The sequence below is a fragment of the Cydia fagiglandana genome, chromosome 19 (assembly GCF_963556715.1).
Source record: "Cydia fagiglandana chromosome 19, ilCydFagi1.1, whole genome shotgun sequence".
NCBI classification, from domain to species: Eukaryota; Metazoa; Arthropoda; class Insecta; order Lepidoptera; family Tortricidae; genus Cydia; species Cydia fagiglandana.
The window spans coordinates 12,469,444-12,484,514 of NC_085950.1; the positions used below are offsets into that span (position 1 = coordinate 12,469,444).

Below are 15,071 nucleotides of genomic sequence, written 5' to 3' on the forward strand. Positions count from 1 at the left end.
TTCCTTATTGAATGACTGCATTCAGAGATGTTATAAAGTACTTCGAGAATTGGTAAGCTTTATATCAGGACTCCGGTGACTTAGTTTATTAAATTACTAACAACTCTGCGGTTATTCAGGCCAAAATACTACTCGTAGAGAATACATAGACTAACCTCGACAGTGAGGATGGGTAATCACAATCAAAATAAAGTCATTATAACTTAACTATTTTGACTCAGTTTTTATAGTGCGTTGATTGCCCTTTCTATTTTTACAAATGCTACAAAGATGAAATTACTTATATTTTGGCTACACTATTTAACATATCAGCTCCATGATAATAGACTTCTAAGCTTCAATATTCTTATGATTGAAGTCAAACAACGTCACTGTATCTAAATATCAGTGCCAGCCCTACACGTTGTCTCGTCTCGACTTTGCTTACTCGTCACCGTCGCAAGACAAAGGGCGGCGGAGTGGTATCGCAGCCGAGAGCCCTCCAGCACAAAGGGATGGAAAACATGCGAGGCTACCCTCGCTGCTCGAGCTTTGTTGCTCTTGTTAGGGAGCGATGTGTTCAGATACACTTTTAGGATGATATCGTGTGAACTGTCGATATATATCATGCTTGTATCATTGAGATAAGATTGATAATAATCAGCACACTCAAAATATGCTGCGCTTAATCACCCCTCTCTCCTATGATCGCCAGATCGCCACAATAATTTGTATGCTCGCCTTCCTAGTGGATTAACAATGACTACCAGATGATCGAGTAATGAATGATCCTAAACCTGTTGGGAGGTTTGAGCAACAATGATCAGACCACTAAAACGCACTACTGGGCATGGGACCCCTTTCTACTATAATCGCCGAAATTAGTGTTTTGCCTTTCTCACGCAATAGACTCCATTGCCAGATGGTGTAGAATCCTGAAACCGATTTTATTGGGAAGTTTATCCACGCTGTTTTAAACCGTGTGGTCGTTTAACAGAAAACTTTTCGGCCCTATCGAGCGTCCCTTCCACGGACTGTTACTAATATAAATGCTTACCAACTACAACTAGTATACCGTAATGTTTTCTGCAAACTGAATATTTGAAATAAAACTTTCGAGGTACGAGAAATTGTAGTGCAAACATAAAAGACAAAACTTGCACCTCTCAGTGGGAATTGGTTTAATAAAATCTGTTGGCACGTCCCGTCTATAAGTTTTACGACGCGAGTGCAGCTAAACTAGTCCGGACACGTCCTCTACAGGAGGACACCCAGGGTTGCGCATACAAGGGTTCAAGTGTCTGTTAAAAATCCATGATGAGTTATGCACTCAATACAAGAAATGAACCTGGACCCCAAAGCAAATATGATATGATTTATTTATATTGACAATAACTCTGATTATTGGTTTGTCGCTTATCTATCGCATTAGGTAAAACCTGTAATGATATATTTAAGTTTTAATTACTAAATAAAATAAAAAAATAAAAAATATTCAGAAATTGATAAACCAAAATCTAACCTAACCAGAGCGCACCGCATGACCTTTATAAACGCGAGACGCTTTTAACTTCCGTAGACCAGATTTGTATGACACTGTGTGTGTTCCGATTCTAACGAATATATCCAAGATGATCTAAAAATACCAACACTAAAAAGCTAAACATCTCCCAAGCACTCGTCAAATAGAGCACCGCTCACCCCTCGAGCGCCTGCCATTCCGCAAGCGGAATTATTCCAGAAGCTCCCAAGCACTCAAGACTAAGAAGCCAGTATAAGCAAGGCTCGTGATCCGTAACAAGTATTGGAACTCAGGGATCAATATTACTGGCTACGGATGGAATAATATGCCAGCAATTGCTCAGCTCGAGTACAAAGAGTCGACAAACTCGATTACCCACCGTCGCACGCGGCGCGAATGCCGCCCAACTAATATCCTAGCGGTTTCCATTTACTTGTTTGTGTTTGCGATGCGAGCTGGATGTTCATAAAGTAACGTGTCTGTGGTACGTGTTTTATTTTTTGGGAAAGTTTGATTGGATGCCAGTTGCACGCCGTGCAAATGGTAAAGGGAAATGAGTTTTCGTAAAAAAAATTAGACAAAGCGAGGTAGATCATTCCTTACTGAATTGATCAAGTCAGTTCATGCACAAACATTACACATTTAGGAAATATTGTGACGACCAATGAAAAGAGAATGAGAAAATTTCGTCTCGAACTTTAAGCCAAAGACGCGTTAACCCTTCCGCCCGCTTAAAAGATATAATCAAGAATAACGAGACCCCATTTTCTTAATATTTATTGTTCCATAAACAAGTGATTCCCCCATTACCGCAGCATAGTAAATCCGACCATACGTAACAATCCAATAGGCAATTAAGTAAATAGGCCCATTAGTATGCTACGTCTCGCGCCGTATCCATCTCAAGACGTATCACCGTCTCGGAATAGATGGGGCGCGTGAGAGAGATAGCAGCTAAAACACCGAGGAAGAAGTGATTAGGTGTTTAAGGTAGAGTCCAGTGAACCCGCAAAGTGTTTTCGCTAATGTTGTTATGTGTCAAATTATTATGTCTGTTGCGTAGTAACGGTAACAGTAGAAATGAAAATACATCGGCTTTGGAAGCGAAACGGGTGGGAGGGTGATATTGGTCTCGATAAACAATAATTAATTAAATATTTCGTTTTACACTATGAGTAGAATCGCTAATTAAATTATTAATGTACCCCGTAATTAGTATTTCGATATTTAAGTATAGGAATTAACCTGTAATTAATGACATTCGTATTGGAATGTATTGCTGAATTACACGGAAATGAAGAAGCTAAGTCTCAGTTACATGTATTTAAAATTAACGTATGTAATTAGTTTCTAACATTTACACTGCAAATACAGAAAAGCAGTGACAATAAAGCAAAGAATAGAAATAATCCAAAGGCGACTGGCCCCACGTTGGGCGCCAATTAATGCTCCCGTGGCGACGAGGAAAAAGTCAGCGCATTCAATCGGCGCATTTCTGCCCTAGTCTATTGTCGTTTACTGTGCGCTATGTCTTACACAAACCAGTAATCGTTTGAACTCTGATCACGCGACATTGTTAAGAGGCGTGAGGTCATATTAATACAGAAAGGTTAAAATACTGATCTAAGTGAGAGTAACTTTATTAACAATACGTCTTATTTCAACAGTATTGTCCTGGTGCACGCAAGGGTTGGGCAGGAGTATCGCGTTAGACTGTCTGGTTATTTTGATGACAGACTTTAATTAACGTAGCTCTGTCTGATGTCGTACCGTAAAAAAAGAAGTTGCTTTTCGTGCTCAGCTAATTATTTGTTCCCTTTTAATGTTGATTGTCACTGGCGATGTCAGAAAATGAACGACGAATCTTAGTCAATAACATCTAGAACGTTTTTAATCTACAAACGGGCCTGCATTTCAAATCTCCTACCGACTTGCATTTATAATTAAACTAGGTACATATTTAGCACGTAAGTACATAATCTCTATTTCCTATAGGTAGGACAAATGTAGAACGAAATCAGCGTATCAATGCATCTATGTACTAGCATTTTCTTCTCCATTCTCAATAGGTACTTGGTTCAGAAAACTTATTAGGTTGTTGCCATAACAAAGCAACATCCCATCAATAGACATATCAGCCGAGCTTTCACCCCGTCGCCACGGATCCCTTGACAATCCTCCCTTTGTCCGAGCCACTGTCGCCGCAAAACGGCTTTCCGATAATCCCACGTTGCGTGGCAAATAAGCGAGCAACAGCGTAAGGATGTATACGGGGGTATGTGGGGTCAGATTAGGTTGTTAGATATAGAATTATAAATACTTAATAGCTACTTATCGTCTAAATATGAGGGTTTAGCTGCAGTATGTTGTCCGTTATACTTACAAATGTAGATATCAGAGAATGGGCTTGTTTCCAACATGAAATCGATATACATAGAATTGCAACATGTAAGAAAAATTTCCTTGTTAAAGTGTACGTCAACAAAACTTTCCCATTGATCTTCAAAACTATCGGTGGTGCGTTTAAGCTGCCGCCATCTCTCCATCTTTTTGACCAGATCTATTCTACCTACATTAATTTCAAAATCAACCCCCTCGTTTCACCGATGTTTTGGAGATTTATTTTTTACCTGTCATTAAATTTGCCAGCCATAACTGGAGCTACCGTAGTCGAGTCGTATATATGAATATGATAAATATAGTTGCGGCGGGAGCACAAAGCGAGCACAATAAACTGTGACACGAATCAATTCCGATATCGGACGTAGCCATCGGCGTCACTCGTTTCCGTCGCGCGGTCTTTGTTGCAGTCTTCAGCGGATAGAATTATAGCAAGTTTACAGCCGATATATGTAGGGTTTGCAATCCGGATCCGAAATGTATGAAATTATCCGGATCCACGGATCTTCCCATACATTTCGGATCCGTCATGCAAACCCTAGATATATGGCCATTAACGTAAAGATTATCGGACTGTGCTTAAAGTGCAATAATTGAGACCCGGCACATTTCCACCAACTTAATACAGCCCCTCTTGATACGCCACGAGTTAAAATTTCATTTAACACATTCACTGGTAACGTTTTCGTAGCGCTACGCTCTTGGCCGATCCAAGCGTTTTCCCGCTTTGTAGAGGAAAGCTACTCAGATAAACAGATAACCCACCGACTGGATTCCCGGTTCACTCAAGGTGTTAAAGAAGAGTTTATACCAAAGAGTTATTGATGGTAGAAAAGATGTGTTAAATCGAACCTCTGAGTTTGACAGCTAAGTAGGTGGCGCTTTACGGCACCATAATGTTTTGTCAACATTACGGCCACATAATAGTTATTTGTTTTACAAGGGGGCAAAGTTGTTGTTTAACCGCTCGTGCTAATATTGATACCTGAGCAAGCGAAAGATTCCAAAATTGAAACACGAGCGTAGCGAGTGGTTCGAAAAATGGAATCTTGAGCGTTGCGAGGGTTTCAAAGCACGAGGGTTAAACAAAATTTGCCCCCGAGTGAAACACAAAATTTTTCACCACACCAACCCGAAGCAAATATTAAATGTCAAATATCAAACATAATCAAACCAAATCACACCCAAATGAATGTTATCAAATATTTTTCATCCAAAATCGTAATTTAAAAGTCAATTCTACCAGCAAACATAAGAAAACAACTCAAAATTTGCATTTGATTACTTTGCCTCACATGTGAATAAAACGCAACTTTGCTATCAGTTTTTGAAGTGCAAAGTAAGGCTTTCCGAGTTGGTGTGGTGAAATAGTACATTACTACAAAGGCCGGGACGAAAGGAGTTGCCGGCCGAAGACATATAGACGGCCGAGCGAAGCGAGGCCGGATAGGTCTGAGCGCGGGCAACCCCATTTCCCGCCGAGGTATGTATAGTGCTTTTCTCAAACATGCAATGAAATAAATAAAATAAAAAATCCACGAAACCCAAGTTTTATTTTTTATAGAAAAAACTAAAAGTAAACTACACCCAAAATATAACCAACACGTACCTATATCATTATCACGCGTATGTTTTACACGAGTCGTGTATTTTTACTACCCGTATATTTTCATGTATCTTTGATTTTTTCGCCTTGTATCCGTCTGACTGTCGTTTTCGTCACATAAGTTTACATAGTCTTTCATGTTGATATCATGTTTCACATACATCGTTGCTTTATGCATGGAGTAAATAAGTATAATTTCCAGTGTTGACGAATTTGCAGTAACATTCATTTAAAATATGCCACAAAACTGTTTCTAATAAACTGTAAGCCATTTTTCTTAGTTTCTCAAATAATAAAATTGCCATAAGCAACCATATACATACTTCATCTTTGACTTGGCGGCAGAGGCAGCAAGTTATTTAAAATCAATTCTGCTTACGCTGCCAATTCTAACACCTACGATTACAATTAATATTAATATCATTATTTCGTCGGAACTCATATTAAAGTAAAAAAATCAACAACGCACCATAAATCCAATAAAACAGAATGAAAATTTTTCAACTTTACCTCCATAACAATTTTAAAAAAATAACTACGCGTGTTTGAGTAGACCTTTTTACCGCTAACGTTTAGATGAAATATTTTAAATGTTTTTATTTGTGTAGTTAAATTTATAATTTAAAATTATAGAATTTGATTAATAATGTATTATTTATTAAGTTCATGTTGATTTTATACAAATAAAACTGCAAATTATAGCAAACATTGTTTTTTTTTTTTATAGGCGTAGTGGCAGTGTCATTACGAACCATAAAGCAAATACAGCCTCTATTTTTTTTAATGGATGAATGCCACGATGCTGTGTCACAAATATCTGTGAAATGAAAATTAAAAAAGAGGACTTTGCCGGCCTAGGCCTGCAAGATTTGTATGAAATTCCATTAACGACCTCTTGTCCTAGCCGCACCTGAAACGTCATACTTCGCAGCCTATTATAAGGAACATAACATCAATATTTCATTGCATGTTTGAGAAAAGTAATTTAAAGCATGTTTTATTCAGCAATCAATAACTGTTAGGGTTAATACTAATATTTCCCACTTTACCAGAAATTAGAACGACGTAAGATCTCTAATGGCTCCTCTACACGATGGGCCAGCGCCGGCCACTCCAAGGGACGCATTTATGCGTTAGAGGGAGCAAGTGATATTGCTATCTCATTCTACCGCATGGCTGCGTCCCTTGGAGTGGCTGGCGCTGGGCCATCGTGTAGAGGAGCCATAAAAAATACCTATTCGATGCTCCATAAATATCTATCTCTTTCTCTTTTAAATTAATGTGTATTTAGGTCGATAGTGACGACATCAAAATGTTCACAAAGTCGTTTATCAAATCGCTAGTCTCTCCCAACTCGCGCATATAATCACAATCGATCCGCACCAATATGTAGCGAAACGCGATACATTCAGATACTCGCATCCTCTCATCAAATCTGTCCGCCGGCTCCCAAACGTCACAACAACTATTCACGCGACACGCAAAACTAGACCCTAAAGCGGTATGAACAAAGTTTGTTTTTATACATTGTTAATCAACGATCGTTACGGGCTAGAATGGCATTTTGCATATTTGATTTCGGTGTATAAATATTAAATTTGATTCGCAAAAAGCAATGTTCGATTGAATCTGTATCGGAGTTCAAATTGTTATTCGATATTGGAGCTTTAGGATTGTTTGGCGAACTGGGCGCTTCATATCCTGTTATTGGTTTCGTGGAATCTATGTACAGTCAGCAGCAGAAGTTGCTAAGCGGGTGAGGTGATCAAAAGTACCTTGACACGCTCATACTCTCTTAATACTTAATAAAGTGACGTCAAGATTATTTTCAGCAAGAACACCTCGCCCGCTTAGCAACTTCTGCTGCTTACTGTACCTAATAATATGAAGCGAAATAGATTCGCAAATTGAAGATGCTTTGTGTTTATAATCCGGCTCCTTCCAATGAGTTTCTAGGAAGATAAAATATGATTATATGATTAATATGATGTACGAGATATTTGATATTTACCAATCGCTTTTCGGTGAAGGAAAACGTCGTGAGGGAACCGAACTCTCAATACGGCCTACTTTTAATCTCAATACGGCCTCTAGGTTGGAAGGTCATATGACAATCGCTTAAAACTGGTGCTGTTCTATTCTTGGGATTAGGTTGCCGAGCGTACCCCAGTCTTTCTAAGTGAGCCGTGGGTGCAAACAAGCTAATTTTGTTCGGGCCGAAGCCAAAGTCAAAATGCATGGACTAAATGTAGAAATTGTGTCTTATTCGTATCAAATAGAACTATGTACAAGAATTTCGTATTTATTGACCGAGACAAACCAAAGATCTTCGTTTCAGCTTGGGCAAAAATACTTTCGTATGTCGTCCGGATGTAGATAGTCATTTTTCAGATCCATGAAAAAAATTCGTGACCAGATTCAATAATTATCATCATCATCATCTCAGCCTATATACGTCCAGTGGGACGTATATAGGCTGGGCACAGGCCTCCTCTCGAGCGCGAGAGGGCTTGGGCTATAGTCCCCACGCTAGCCCAATGCGGATTGAGGACTTCACATACACCTTTGAATTTCTTCGCAGATGTATGCAGGTTTCCTCACGATGTTTTCCTTCACCGAAAAGCGAAATATCAAATGATATTTCGTACATAAGTTCCGAAAAACTCATTGGTACGAGCCGGGGTTTGAACCCGCGACCTCCGGATTGCAAGTCGCACGCTCTTACCACTAGGCCACCAGCGCTCAATAATTATATGATTTTCTAACTCTATAGTTATTTAAAAAGTTTCAAAAGGCAAAACCATACATTTATTCAGCATACAAAGACAGACTCGCGAGGTATACAGGTCACAGAGCCACTAATAACTACAAATCACGACGCCAAATCCCTCCATTGTTAATAATAGCCCCTAATCGTCCTAAAACACACTAAGATTCCCTCGCACACAGTGGTTAAGGTTACAAACGGCAAACACGCCTTTAGTCCAATCAATAGGCTCGCACGGCCATTTGCGGGCGAGTAGGGTTTCCGCGGGGGCGACACGGATACCGCACTGCACTTACGCCGGTATCGAGTTACCCCGTGGGGGCGGGAGATGAGGGAACGCAGAAGCGACACTATCCTCGTAAGTCCCCGCGTACTTGTACAAGTACAAATTGACAATAAAAGAAAAATCCAAATTCAAAAGCGCAAAAATTGACTTTGGTCTTACGAGGCTATGGTAAAAGTATACATCATTTGTTATGCTCGTAAAATTGAGATTAAAGTCGCGTGTAAGCGGCACTAAGTTGCTTATTATGCTCTAGGTAGAGCATAGAGCGAATTCATCTATTACGACCCTTAATGACTTAGGGTCGGTTGCACGAAACCGTTCGTATCGTTAAAGAGTTCGCTAAATTTTTATGTATGGAAAGTTTCATAGTAAAGCATCGGGGCGCGCCGGCTGACGTCAAATGTGGTTGGTGCAACTGGCCCTTAATCGTGCCTTAATCAAATCAATTCTATTTTTTTGTATCATATGCCCTATTCTGGATGGGTCTAATTGTCAGACTAAAGTAAAGTGGCCGTAATATGTATACATTACCGATTGACCTGTCACAAGAAAATCAATTAGGCTCCCTAATTCTCGTTCGCTTAGTCAATTTGTCTTTCGTCAAATGAATATCGGCTCGGGAGAATAAATCATTGTGTAATAAATTGCCTTATGGTGAATATGGTGAGTAACCAGATAAATCTGCAATAAGATTCTTTCTTCCTCCTCGAAAGTACCTATGGCTCCATCTATTAATCTCAAAGAGAGTAACTATCTCCCTCACTGAGGCACCGTGCCCTTAGGCAGTAACCGAGCACGTTTGCAACATGCCTCTTCTTTGGCCACGTCTTGGGAGGCACTTAGCCCTCCACAGGTGGTTACCCCCGCTGAAAAATGAGCGCTTATAACTCGGGGACTGCGACGCTAATAACTCGCGAGTGTAACCCGGGAGAGTATTGACACTATAGGGTATATTGGATTGAGATGCTAAGGAATGTTCAGAGTTCTGCTTTTACATTGATTAAATACCGTTTTTTAGGGTTCCGCACCCAAAGGGTAAAAACGGGACCCTATTACTAAGAATCCGCTGTCCGTCCGTATGTCTGTCTGTCTGTTTGTCACCAGTAGGGTTTGCAATCCGGATCCGAAATGTATGAAATTATCCGGATCTGGATCCGGATCCACGGATCTTCCCATACATTTCGGATCCGTCATGCAAACCCTAGTCACCAGGCTACAGCCTGAGCATTAGTTACACTCATGAACCGTGATAGCTAAACAGTTGAAATTTTCATAGATCCGGAACCCTCCGTGCGCGAGTTCGACTCGCACTTGGCCGGTTAGGTAATTTAGTATGGTTTATGGTGGGTAACAAATAACCCGACCAAATTGCGTAGGTTCTTTTTGTAATGTTGTCAGGAATGTTAAAACGTGTTTTTAATTTTGTCTCATTGCGTATGTTCTGCCCCTCACGGTGATTGGTTCAATGTAAAGCAGGGTTGCTTAAAGTGGGGTAGCATGTTTATCCGCAGTAGGTCACTTTCTTATTGTAAACATACTTATTAATAAATCTGGTAGTAAACATGACGAGACCTAATTGTAAATTTTAAAAAATAAATAAGGATCATATTCGCTATGTGCACGACTGGTGCTGCCCTCATTTTGTCGGAATTTCTACGTTAAATCTTATGGAGTAAAATTAGTTCAAGCGGCTGCCGCTAGTACTAATGTCGGACATTTCATAAGATTACCTGTGTTTGTGACGAGCAGCGCCACCGACTTCGCACGTTCCCAATAAAACAGGGGTCCGTGGAATAGTTTAAATTGTGAAAATGGTTTAAGAAACCCTGAGGTAAACTAACCTTGATCCTTGTCGGGTTTGGGCGGCGGCCGTCGGTCGGGCAGCGGCGTGGGTTGCTTGGGGCTATTCCGCTTGGCGCCGCGCGACACCACCAGCGACTGATGCGACATCTGTACAACAAACATAAGTCAATACTATATAGTTTGTTAATGTAGCAAGCTTGTACAAGTTTGCACTGTAAGGTGTCGTCAAAAAACGACAAAGCCACTTGATGTCCCCGGTCTAATCCATTCTATTCTGGTATAGATATCTAGAGCCATGTATAAAATATATCTGTACTATAGTCTGGTAAGCCAGCTTTGTTCGTAGAAAAAGGCGCTAAATTTGAACAATGAAAGCGTGAAGGATCGATTCCTTATACAAATTTTGAATTACGAACCTTTTTCTATTGACAATGTTAACTAGCCAGAGTATACATTGGCAGCCGGATGGACACGGTCAACTGTCGCGAATTGTCGAAGTGTATGGTGCTTCGATCAGTTCTGTCGACGTGCCGTACGTAAGCCGTACGACTAGTTGCTCAACGTATCGACGTATGAAAGTGTTCGATGTACTCCTCAATTTTAGCTCTTGTGGTAAAGAAGAACTTAATAGCTAGGTACAAGTAACGTTTAGGTTTTTGATATCAATAAAAATATGTGTAGCCGCTTCGGCTATAAGGTGCAGTCTAATGTAGGTACGCGGAACGGGGAGCCGTGACGTATGTGTGTGACGTCATGTGTCGTCAACCGGTCTTCGTACGACTACTTATGTTATGTTGTGCCAACAGAGTTTGTACAGGAGTTTGTGCAAGGGGTAGTGTAAGAGTGTGCAAGTGTTACCAGCTTGTCGGAGCGGTCGCCGGAGGGCAGCCTGGCGATGGTGACGTCGGCGCTGTCCTCGGGCGGCGGCGGCTGCTGCAGCCAGTTGTACTCGCGCTTGTCCACCGGCACGCCCCGCCGCTCGTAGTCTTGCGCTTGTGTTCTACAAATATTACCAGTTTCGAATAAAAGCAACTGAGTTTGCAATACACTATTGGAAACCCGAGGGCTGAGGAAGCTTCTAACCCCCGCTTGGAGCATTACATGAAATTGTCTACCGTTTGTCCCGTACAAACGCGAATTTTCTGAAGATTGCAGGTATAAGAGTTTCCTTTTTTTTTTTATTATTAAGGTTCACCAACAGTGGCAACAACAACTTATGCACTAACACACTTGCGTACTATTCAATTAATGCTGTAAGTTTGGTTTGGTGATAAGTGCGGCAAAAACGCAAATTCTTGTACAACCACCTAGGGGTTGTCACATGGAATACTCCAGTATCAATCTGGATAACAAAGCTCTTGAAGAAGTGCCACGTTTCAGGTACTTAGGAAGCCAACTCCGCAATGACAATACCTTAGCGTCTGAAATACCATCACGCATAGCCAATGCAGCTGCTGCATTTGGCAAGCTCAGCAACCGTGTGTGCACGATTTGAAGCTGTCCACAAAAATTATGGTTTACAAAGCTATCATCATACCCACTCTGCTTTATGCCTCAGAAACGTGGTGCAGCTATAAATCAGACATGAAAAAACTGGACACCTTCCACCTACGTTGTCTGCGCTCAATTCTACGTATAAAGTGGCAAGACAAGGTACCGAATACGGAAGTTTTACGTCGCGTCGAGATGCCTGGTATTGAAGCACTGGTCATGAAGCATCAGCTAAGGTGGTGTGGCCATGTCGTGCGTATGGAGAATGAGAGACTGCCCAAAGCAGTTTTCTACTCAGAGCTCTCTTGTGGAAAGCGGAAGCAGGGGGGCCAGTACCTGCGACATAAAGACGTTCTCAAACGCCACCTCGTCGCTTGCGGGATACCGACTGACTGCTGGGAGGGCATTGCATTACAAAGATCGGAAGGGCGTTCTAGAGTTCATAAGAAAGTAGCTCAATTTGAGCAGCAGCGTCTGGAAGACCTGGATGCTAAGCGTCATATCCGCAAGACGCGACCTAAGCCCTCCTACACATACACCCGCAACTCGACTGGACAACTCCATTGCGCATCGTGTGACCGCATCTTCAAGACAAAGTTTGGTTTTGCGAGCCACATAAGGGCATTTCATAATCCGGATAAGAATTGTTGATGGGGTCGCCATTGCCGGATACGGCAAGGAAGGAAGAGAAAGAGACTATTCAATTATGATTGCGCCACCAATTACAGGCGAACACAACATGCATATTACTTACTCTAAACATTTTAATAATTACTACATATGATGTAATAACTCTAATAACTAAATACATAAAATATGATTGACTTTTCTATGACAAATGGTGAAATATATGCACAGAAAAAGAATCGCCTGCTTTAAATGCCGAAAAAAAAAGACGCAAAACAGAAAATAATATGCGTTTGTACGGGACATCCCGTGGAATGGTCCGCTTGTGCCTTTGCCTTTAAATTCAAATGCAATCTCTCCGCCTCCTCGGGCTCTGAATCTACGGACTTTCTGCGTGCGGTAGACGTGCAACGCGCGGCGTATTTAATAATTGCCGCGTTCAGTCGCTCCGTGCCAGGAGCGTTCTGATAGTTTAAAGTGTACATATATGCTATGTTTACTCCGTTTTCGGTAAAGACCATTTGGTACTTGGATACTGTACGTACAATCGGCATCAAAGATATGTTTACACTTTTCGCCTTATTACAAAGGAGTAAGGTGCAAAAGTGTAAACATGTCTATGGCGTCGACTGTACAATGTTACATGACAGGTCTGATCACGTTACGAGTTCATATTAATGTCAACTAATCCTGGACTTAAAGCCTACGTATAAATCGCTAAAAATTAATTGAAGTATCAAGTTGCAAGAACTCACCTTAAACTTTCATAACAGTCTAAACATACAACGGCATAGTCGCCGTTTTCTAATAATAAAGAATTTTCAGTCCGCCTTTGCATTAAAAATGGGAATTCCTGTAACAAAAACGTTCGTTAGGATTCATAAAATAAAAGTATTCAGATTCATTTCAATGCTGAATCTCGCCAAAATTTTAGTTTTAGTGCCACTGTATCATATTATACAACAACATAGTATTTAACAAGTTGTATGTGTATAACGCATAGTTAACAATCGTACTTAGCGAAAAAAATTATATATATACTATATATTATTATAGGACATTTTTTGCACAAATTGACTAAGCCCCAAGGTAAGCTCAAGAAGGCTTGTGTTGTGGGTACTCAGACAACGATATATATAAATACTTAAATACATAGAAAACAACCATGACTCATGAACAATAAATATCTGTATCATCATACAAATAAATGCCCTTACCAGGATTCGAACCCGGGACCATCGGCTTCATAGACAGAGTCACTACCCACTAGGCCAGACCAGTCGTCAAATTGTTGTAATTAGTATTGTAGCGCTGATGGCCTAGCGGTGAGAGCGTGCGACTTGCAATCTGGAGGTCGCGGGTTCAAACCCCGGCTCGTACCAATGAGTTTTTCGGAACTTATGTACGAAATATCATTTGATATTTACCAGTCGTTTTTCGGTGAAGGAAAACATCGTGAGGAAACCGGACTAATCCCAATAAGGCCTAGTTTACCCTCTGGGTTGGAAGGTCAGATGGCAGTCGCTTTCGTAAAAACTAGTGCCTACGTCAAATCATGGGATTAGTTGTCAAGCGGACCCCAGGCTCTCATGAGCCGTGGCGAAATGCCGGGATAACGCGAGGAAGAAGAGTATTGTAACTATTGTAGCGCACAGACATAAGGTCTAAATTACAAGTCCAAATTTTCCACGCAATTAGTACGAGTGTAAACTAGGCTATCGATTTGTAGCAATACATTAACTTCCTTACATGACGACCCTGCCATAAACCGCCAAGTCACCGTATGCTTTCGGTGACTGGCGATAATCACTTTTACGGTGTCTTCAATAGTATAGGTACCATTGCCCACACTCCTAACTGCGCATCGGTGGACCTTATGCCTTTTGTAATAAGGTCCACCGATGTACAGTTAGGAGCGTTGCTGTTTGTATGTATATAGCCTACCTTAATAGGTAATGCGCGCACGCGTTTCCGGTACGTCTTGATGCCGCACAGGTGGCAGTGGTAGTCGTGCGTGTTATACACGCGCCGGTCCGCGCCCACGCCGCCCAGCGCCTCGTACCTGCGGAAACGTATGTACGATACAATACACAGTGAAGGGACAATCGAACCTATATTAACTACTCAAATTATACCGTCGCGATATCAAATCGACAGAAAAGTTACCTCTACCTCCCGCGGTCACGATATCTAGTTAGATTTCATTCATACATTAGGCGGGTTCACACAGAACGCACCGCCTCGCAAGGAAATTGCCACGCCAAGCAGCTCGGTCGGTGGAGAGGTGCCGCGCGCGAGGCTATGCGGCCGAGGCGTGTCTACACAGACCGAGCTGCTTCATGCGGCAATTTCCTCCCGAGGCGGTTCGTTCTGTGTATACCCGCCTATTGACGAAAATTCACAAACATGCATCTCAGCTAACTCTATGCCAAGTTGGCAAGGAAAAGTGAGTAAGCGCCACTATGAAGAACCACACTTCGAAGTTCTGTGAGTTGATTAATCCAAAATTAATTACGCTGAGTTTTAACTATTTAACATCTATGTCTCGATATTAAATTTGTAATTTAAGTTGTTGGTTTGACGTAAATAA

The 15,071-nt window shown here is 41.2% G+C and overlaps 1 protein-coding gene across 1 annotated transcript in view; it reads right to left on the reverse strand.

Moving 5' to 3' along the window:
- Positions 1 to 15,071, reverse strand: part of LOC134674227 (uncharacterized) — a 100,807-nt gene that overhangs the window by 12,139 nt on the left and 73,597 nt on the right. Inside the window, exons 14-17 of the mRNA XM_063532286.1 lie at positions 14,426 to 14,543; positions 13,237 to 13,334; positions 11,222 to 11,363; positions 10,402 to 10,510 (exon numbers count right to left, since the gene is read on the reverse strand). Of these exons, the coding sequence (XP_063388356.1) occupies positions 10,402 to 10,510; positions 11,222 to 11,363; positions 13,237 to 13,334; positions 14,426 to 14,543 (467 nt within the window). The remainder of the gene's footprint in view (positions 1 to 10,401; positions 10,511 to 11,221; positions 11,364 to 13,236; positions 13,335 to 14,425; positions 14,544 to 15,071) is intronic.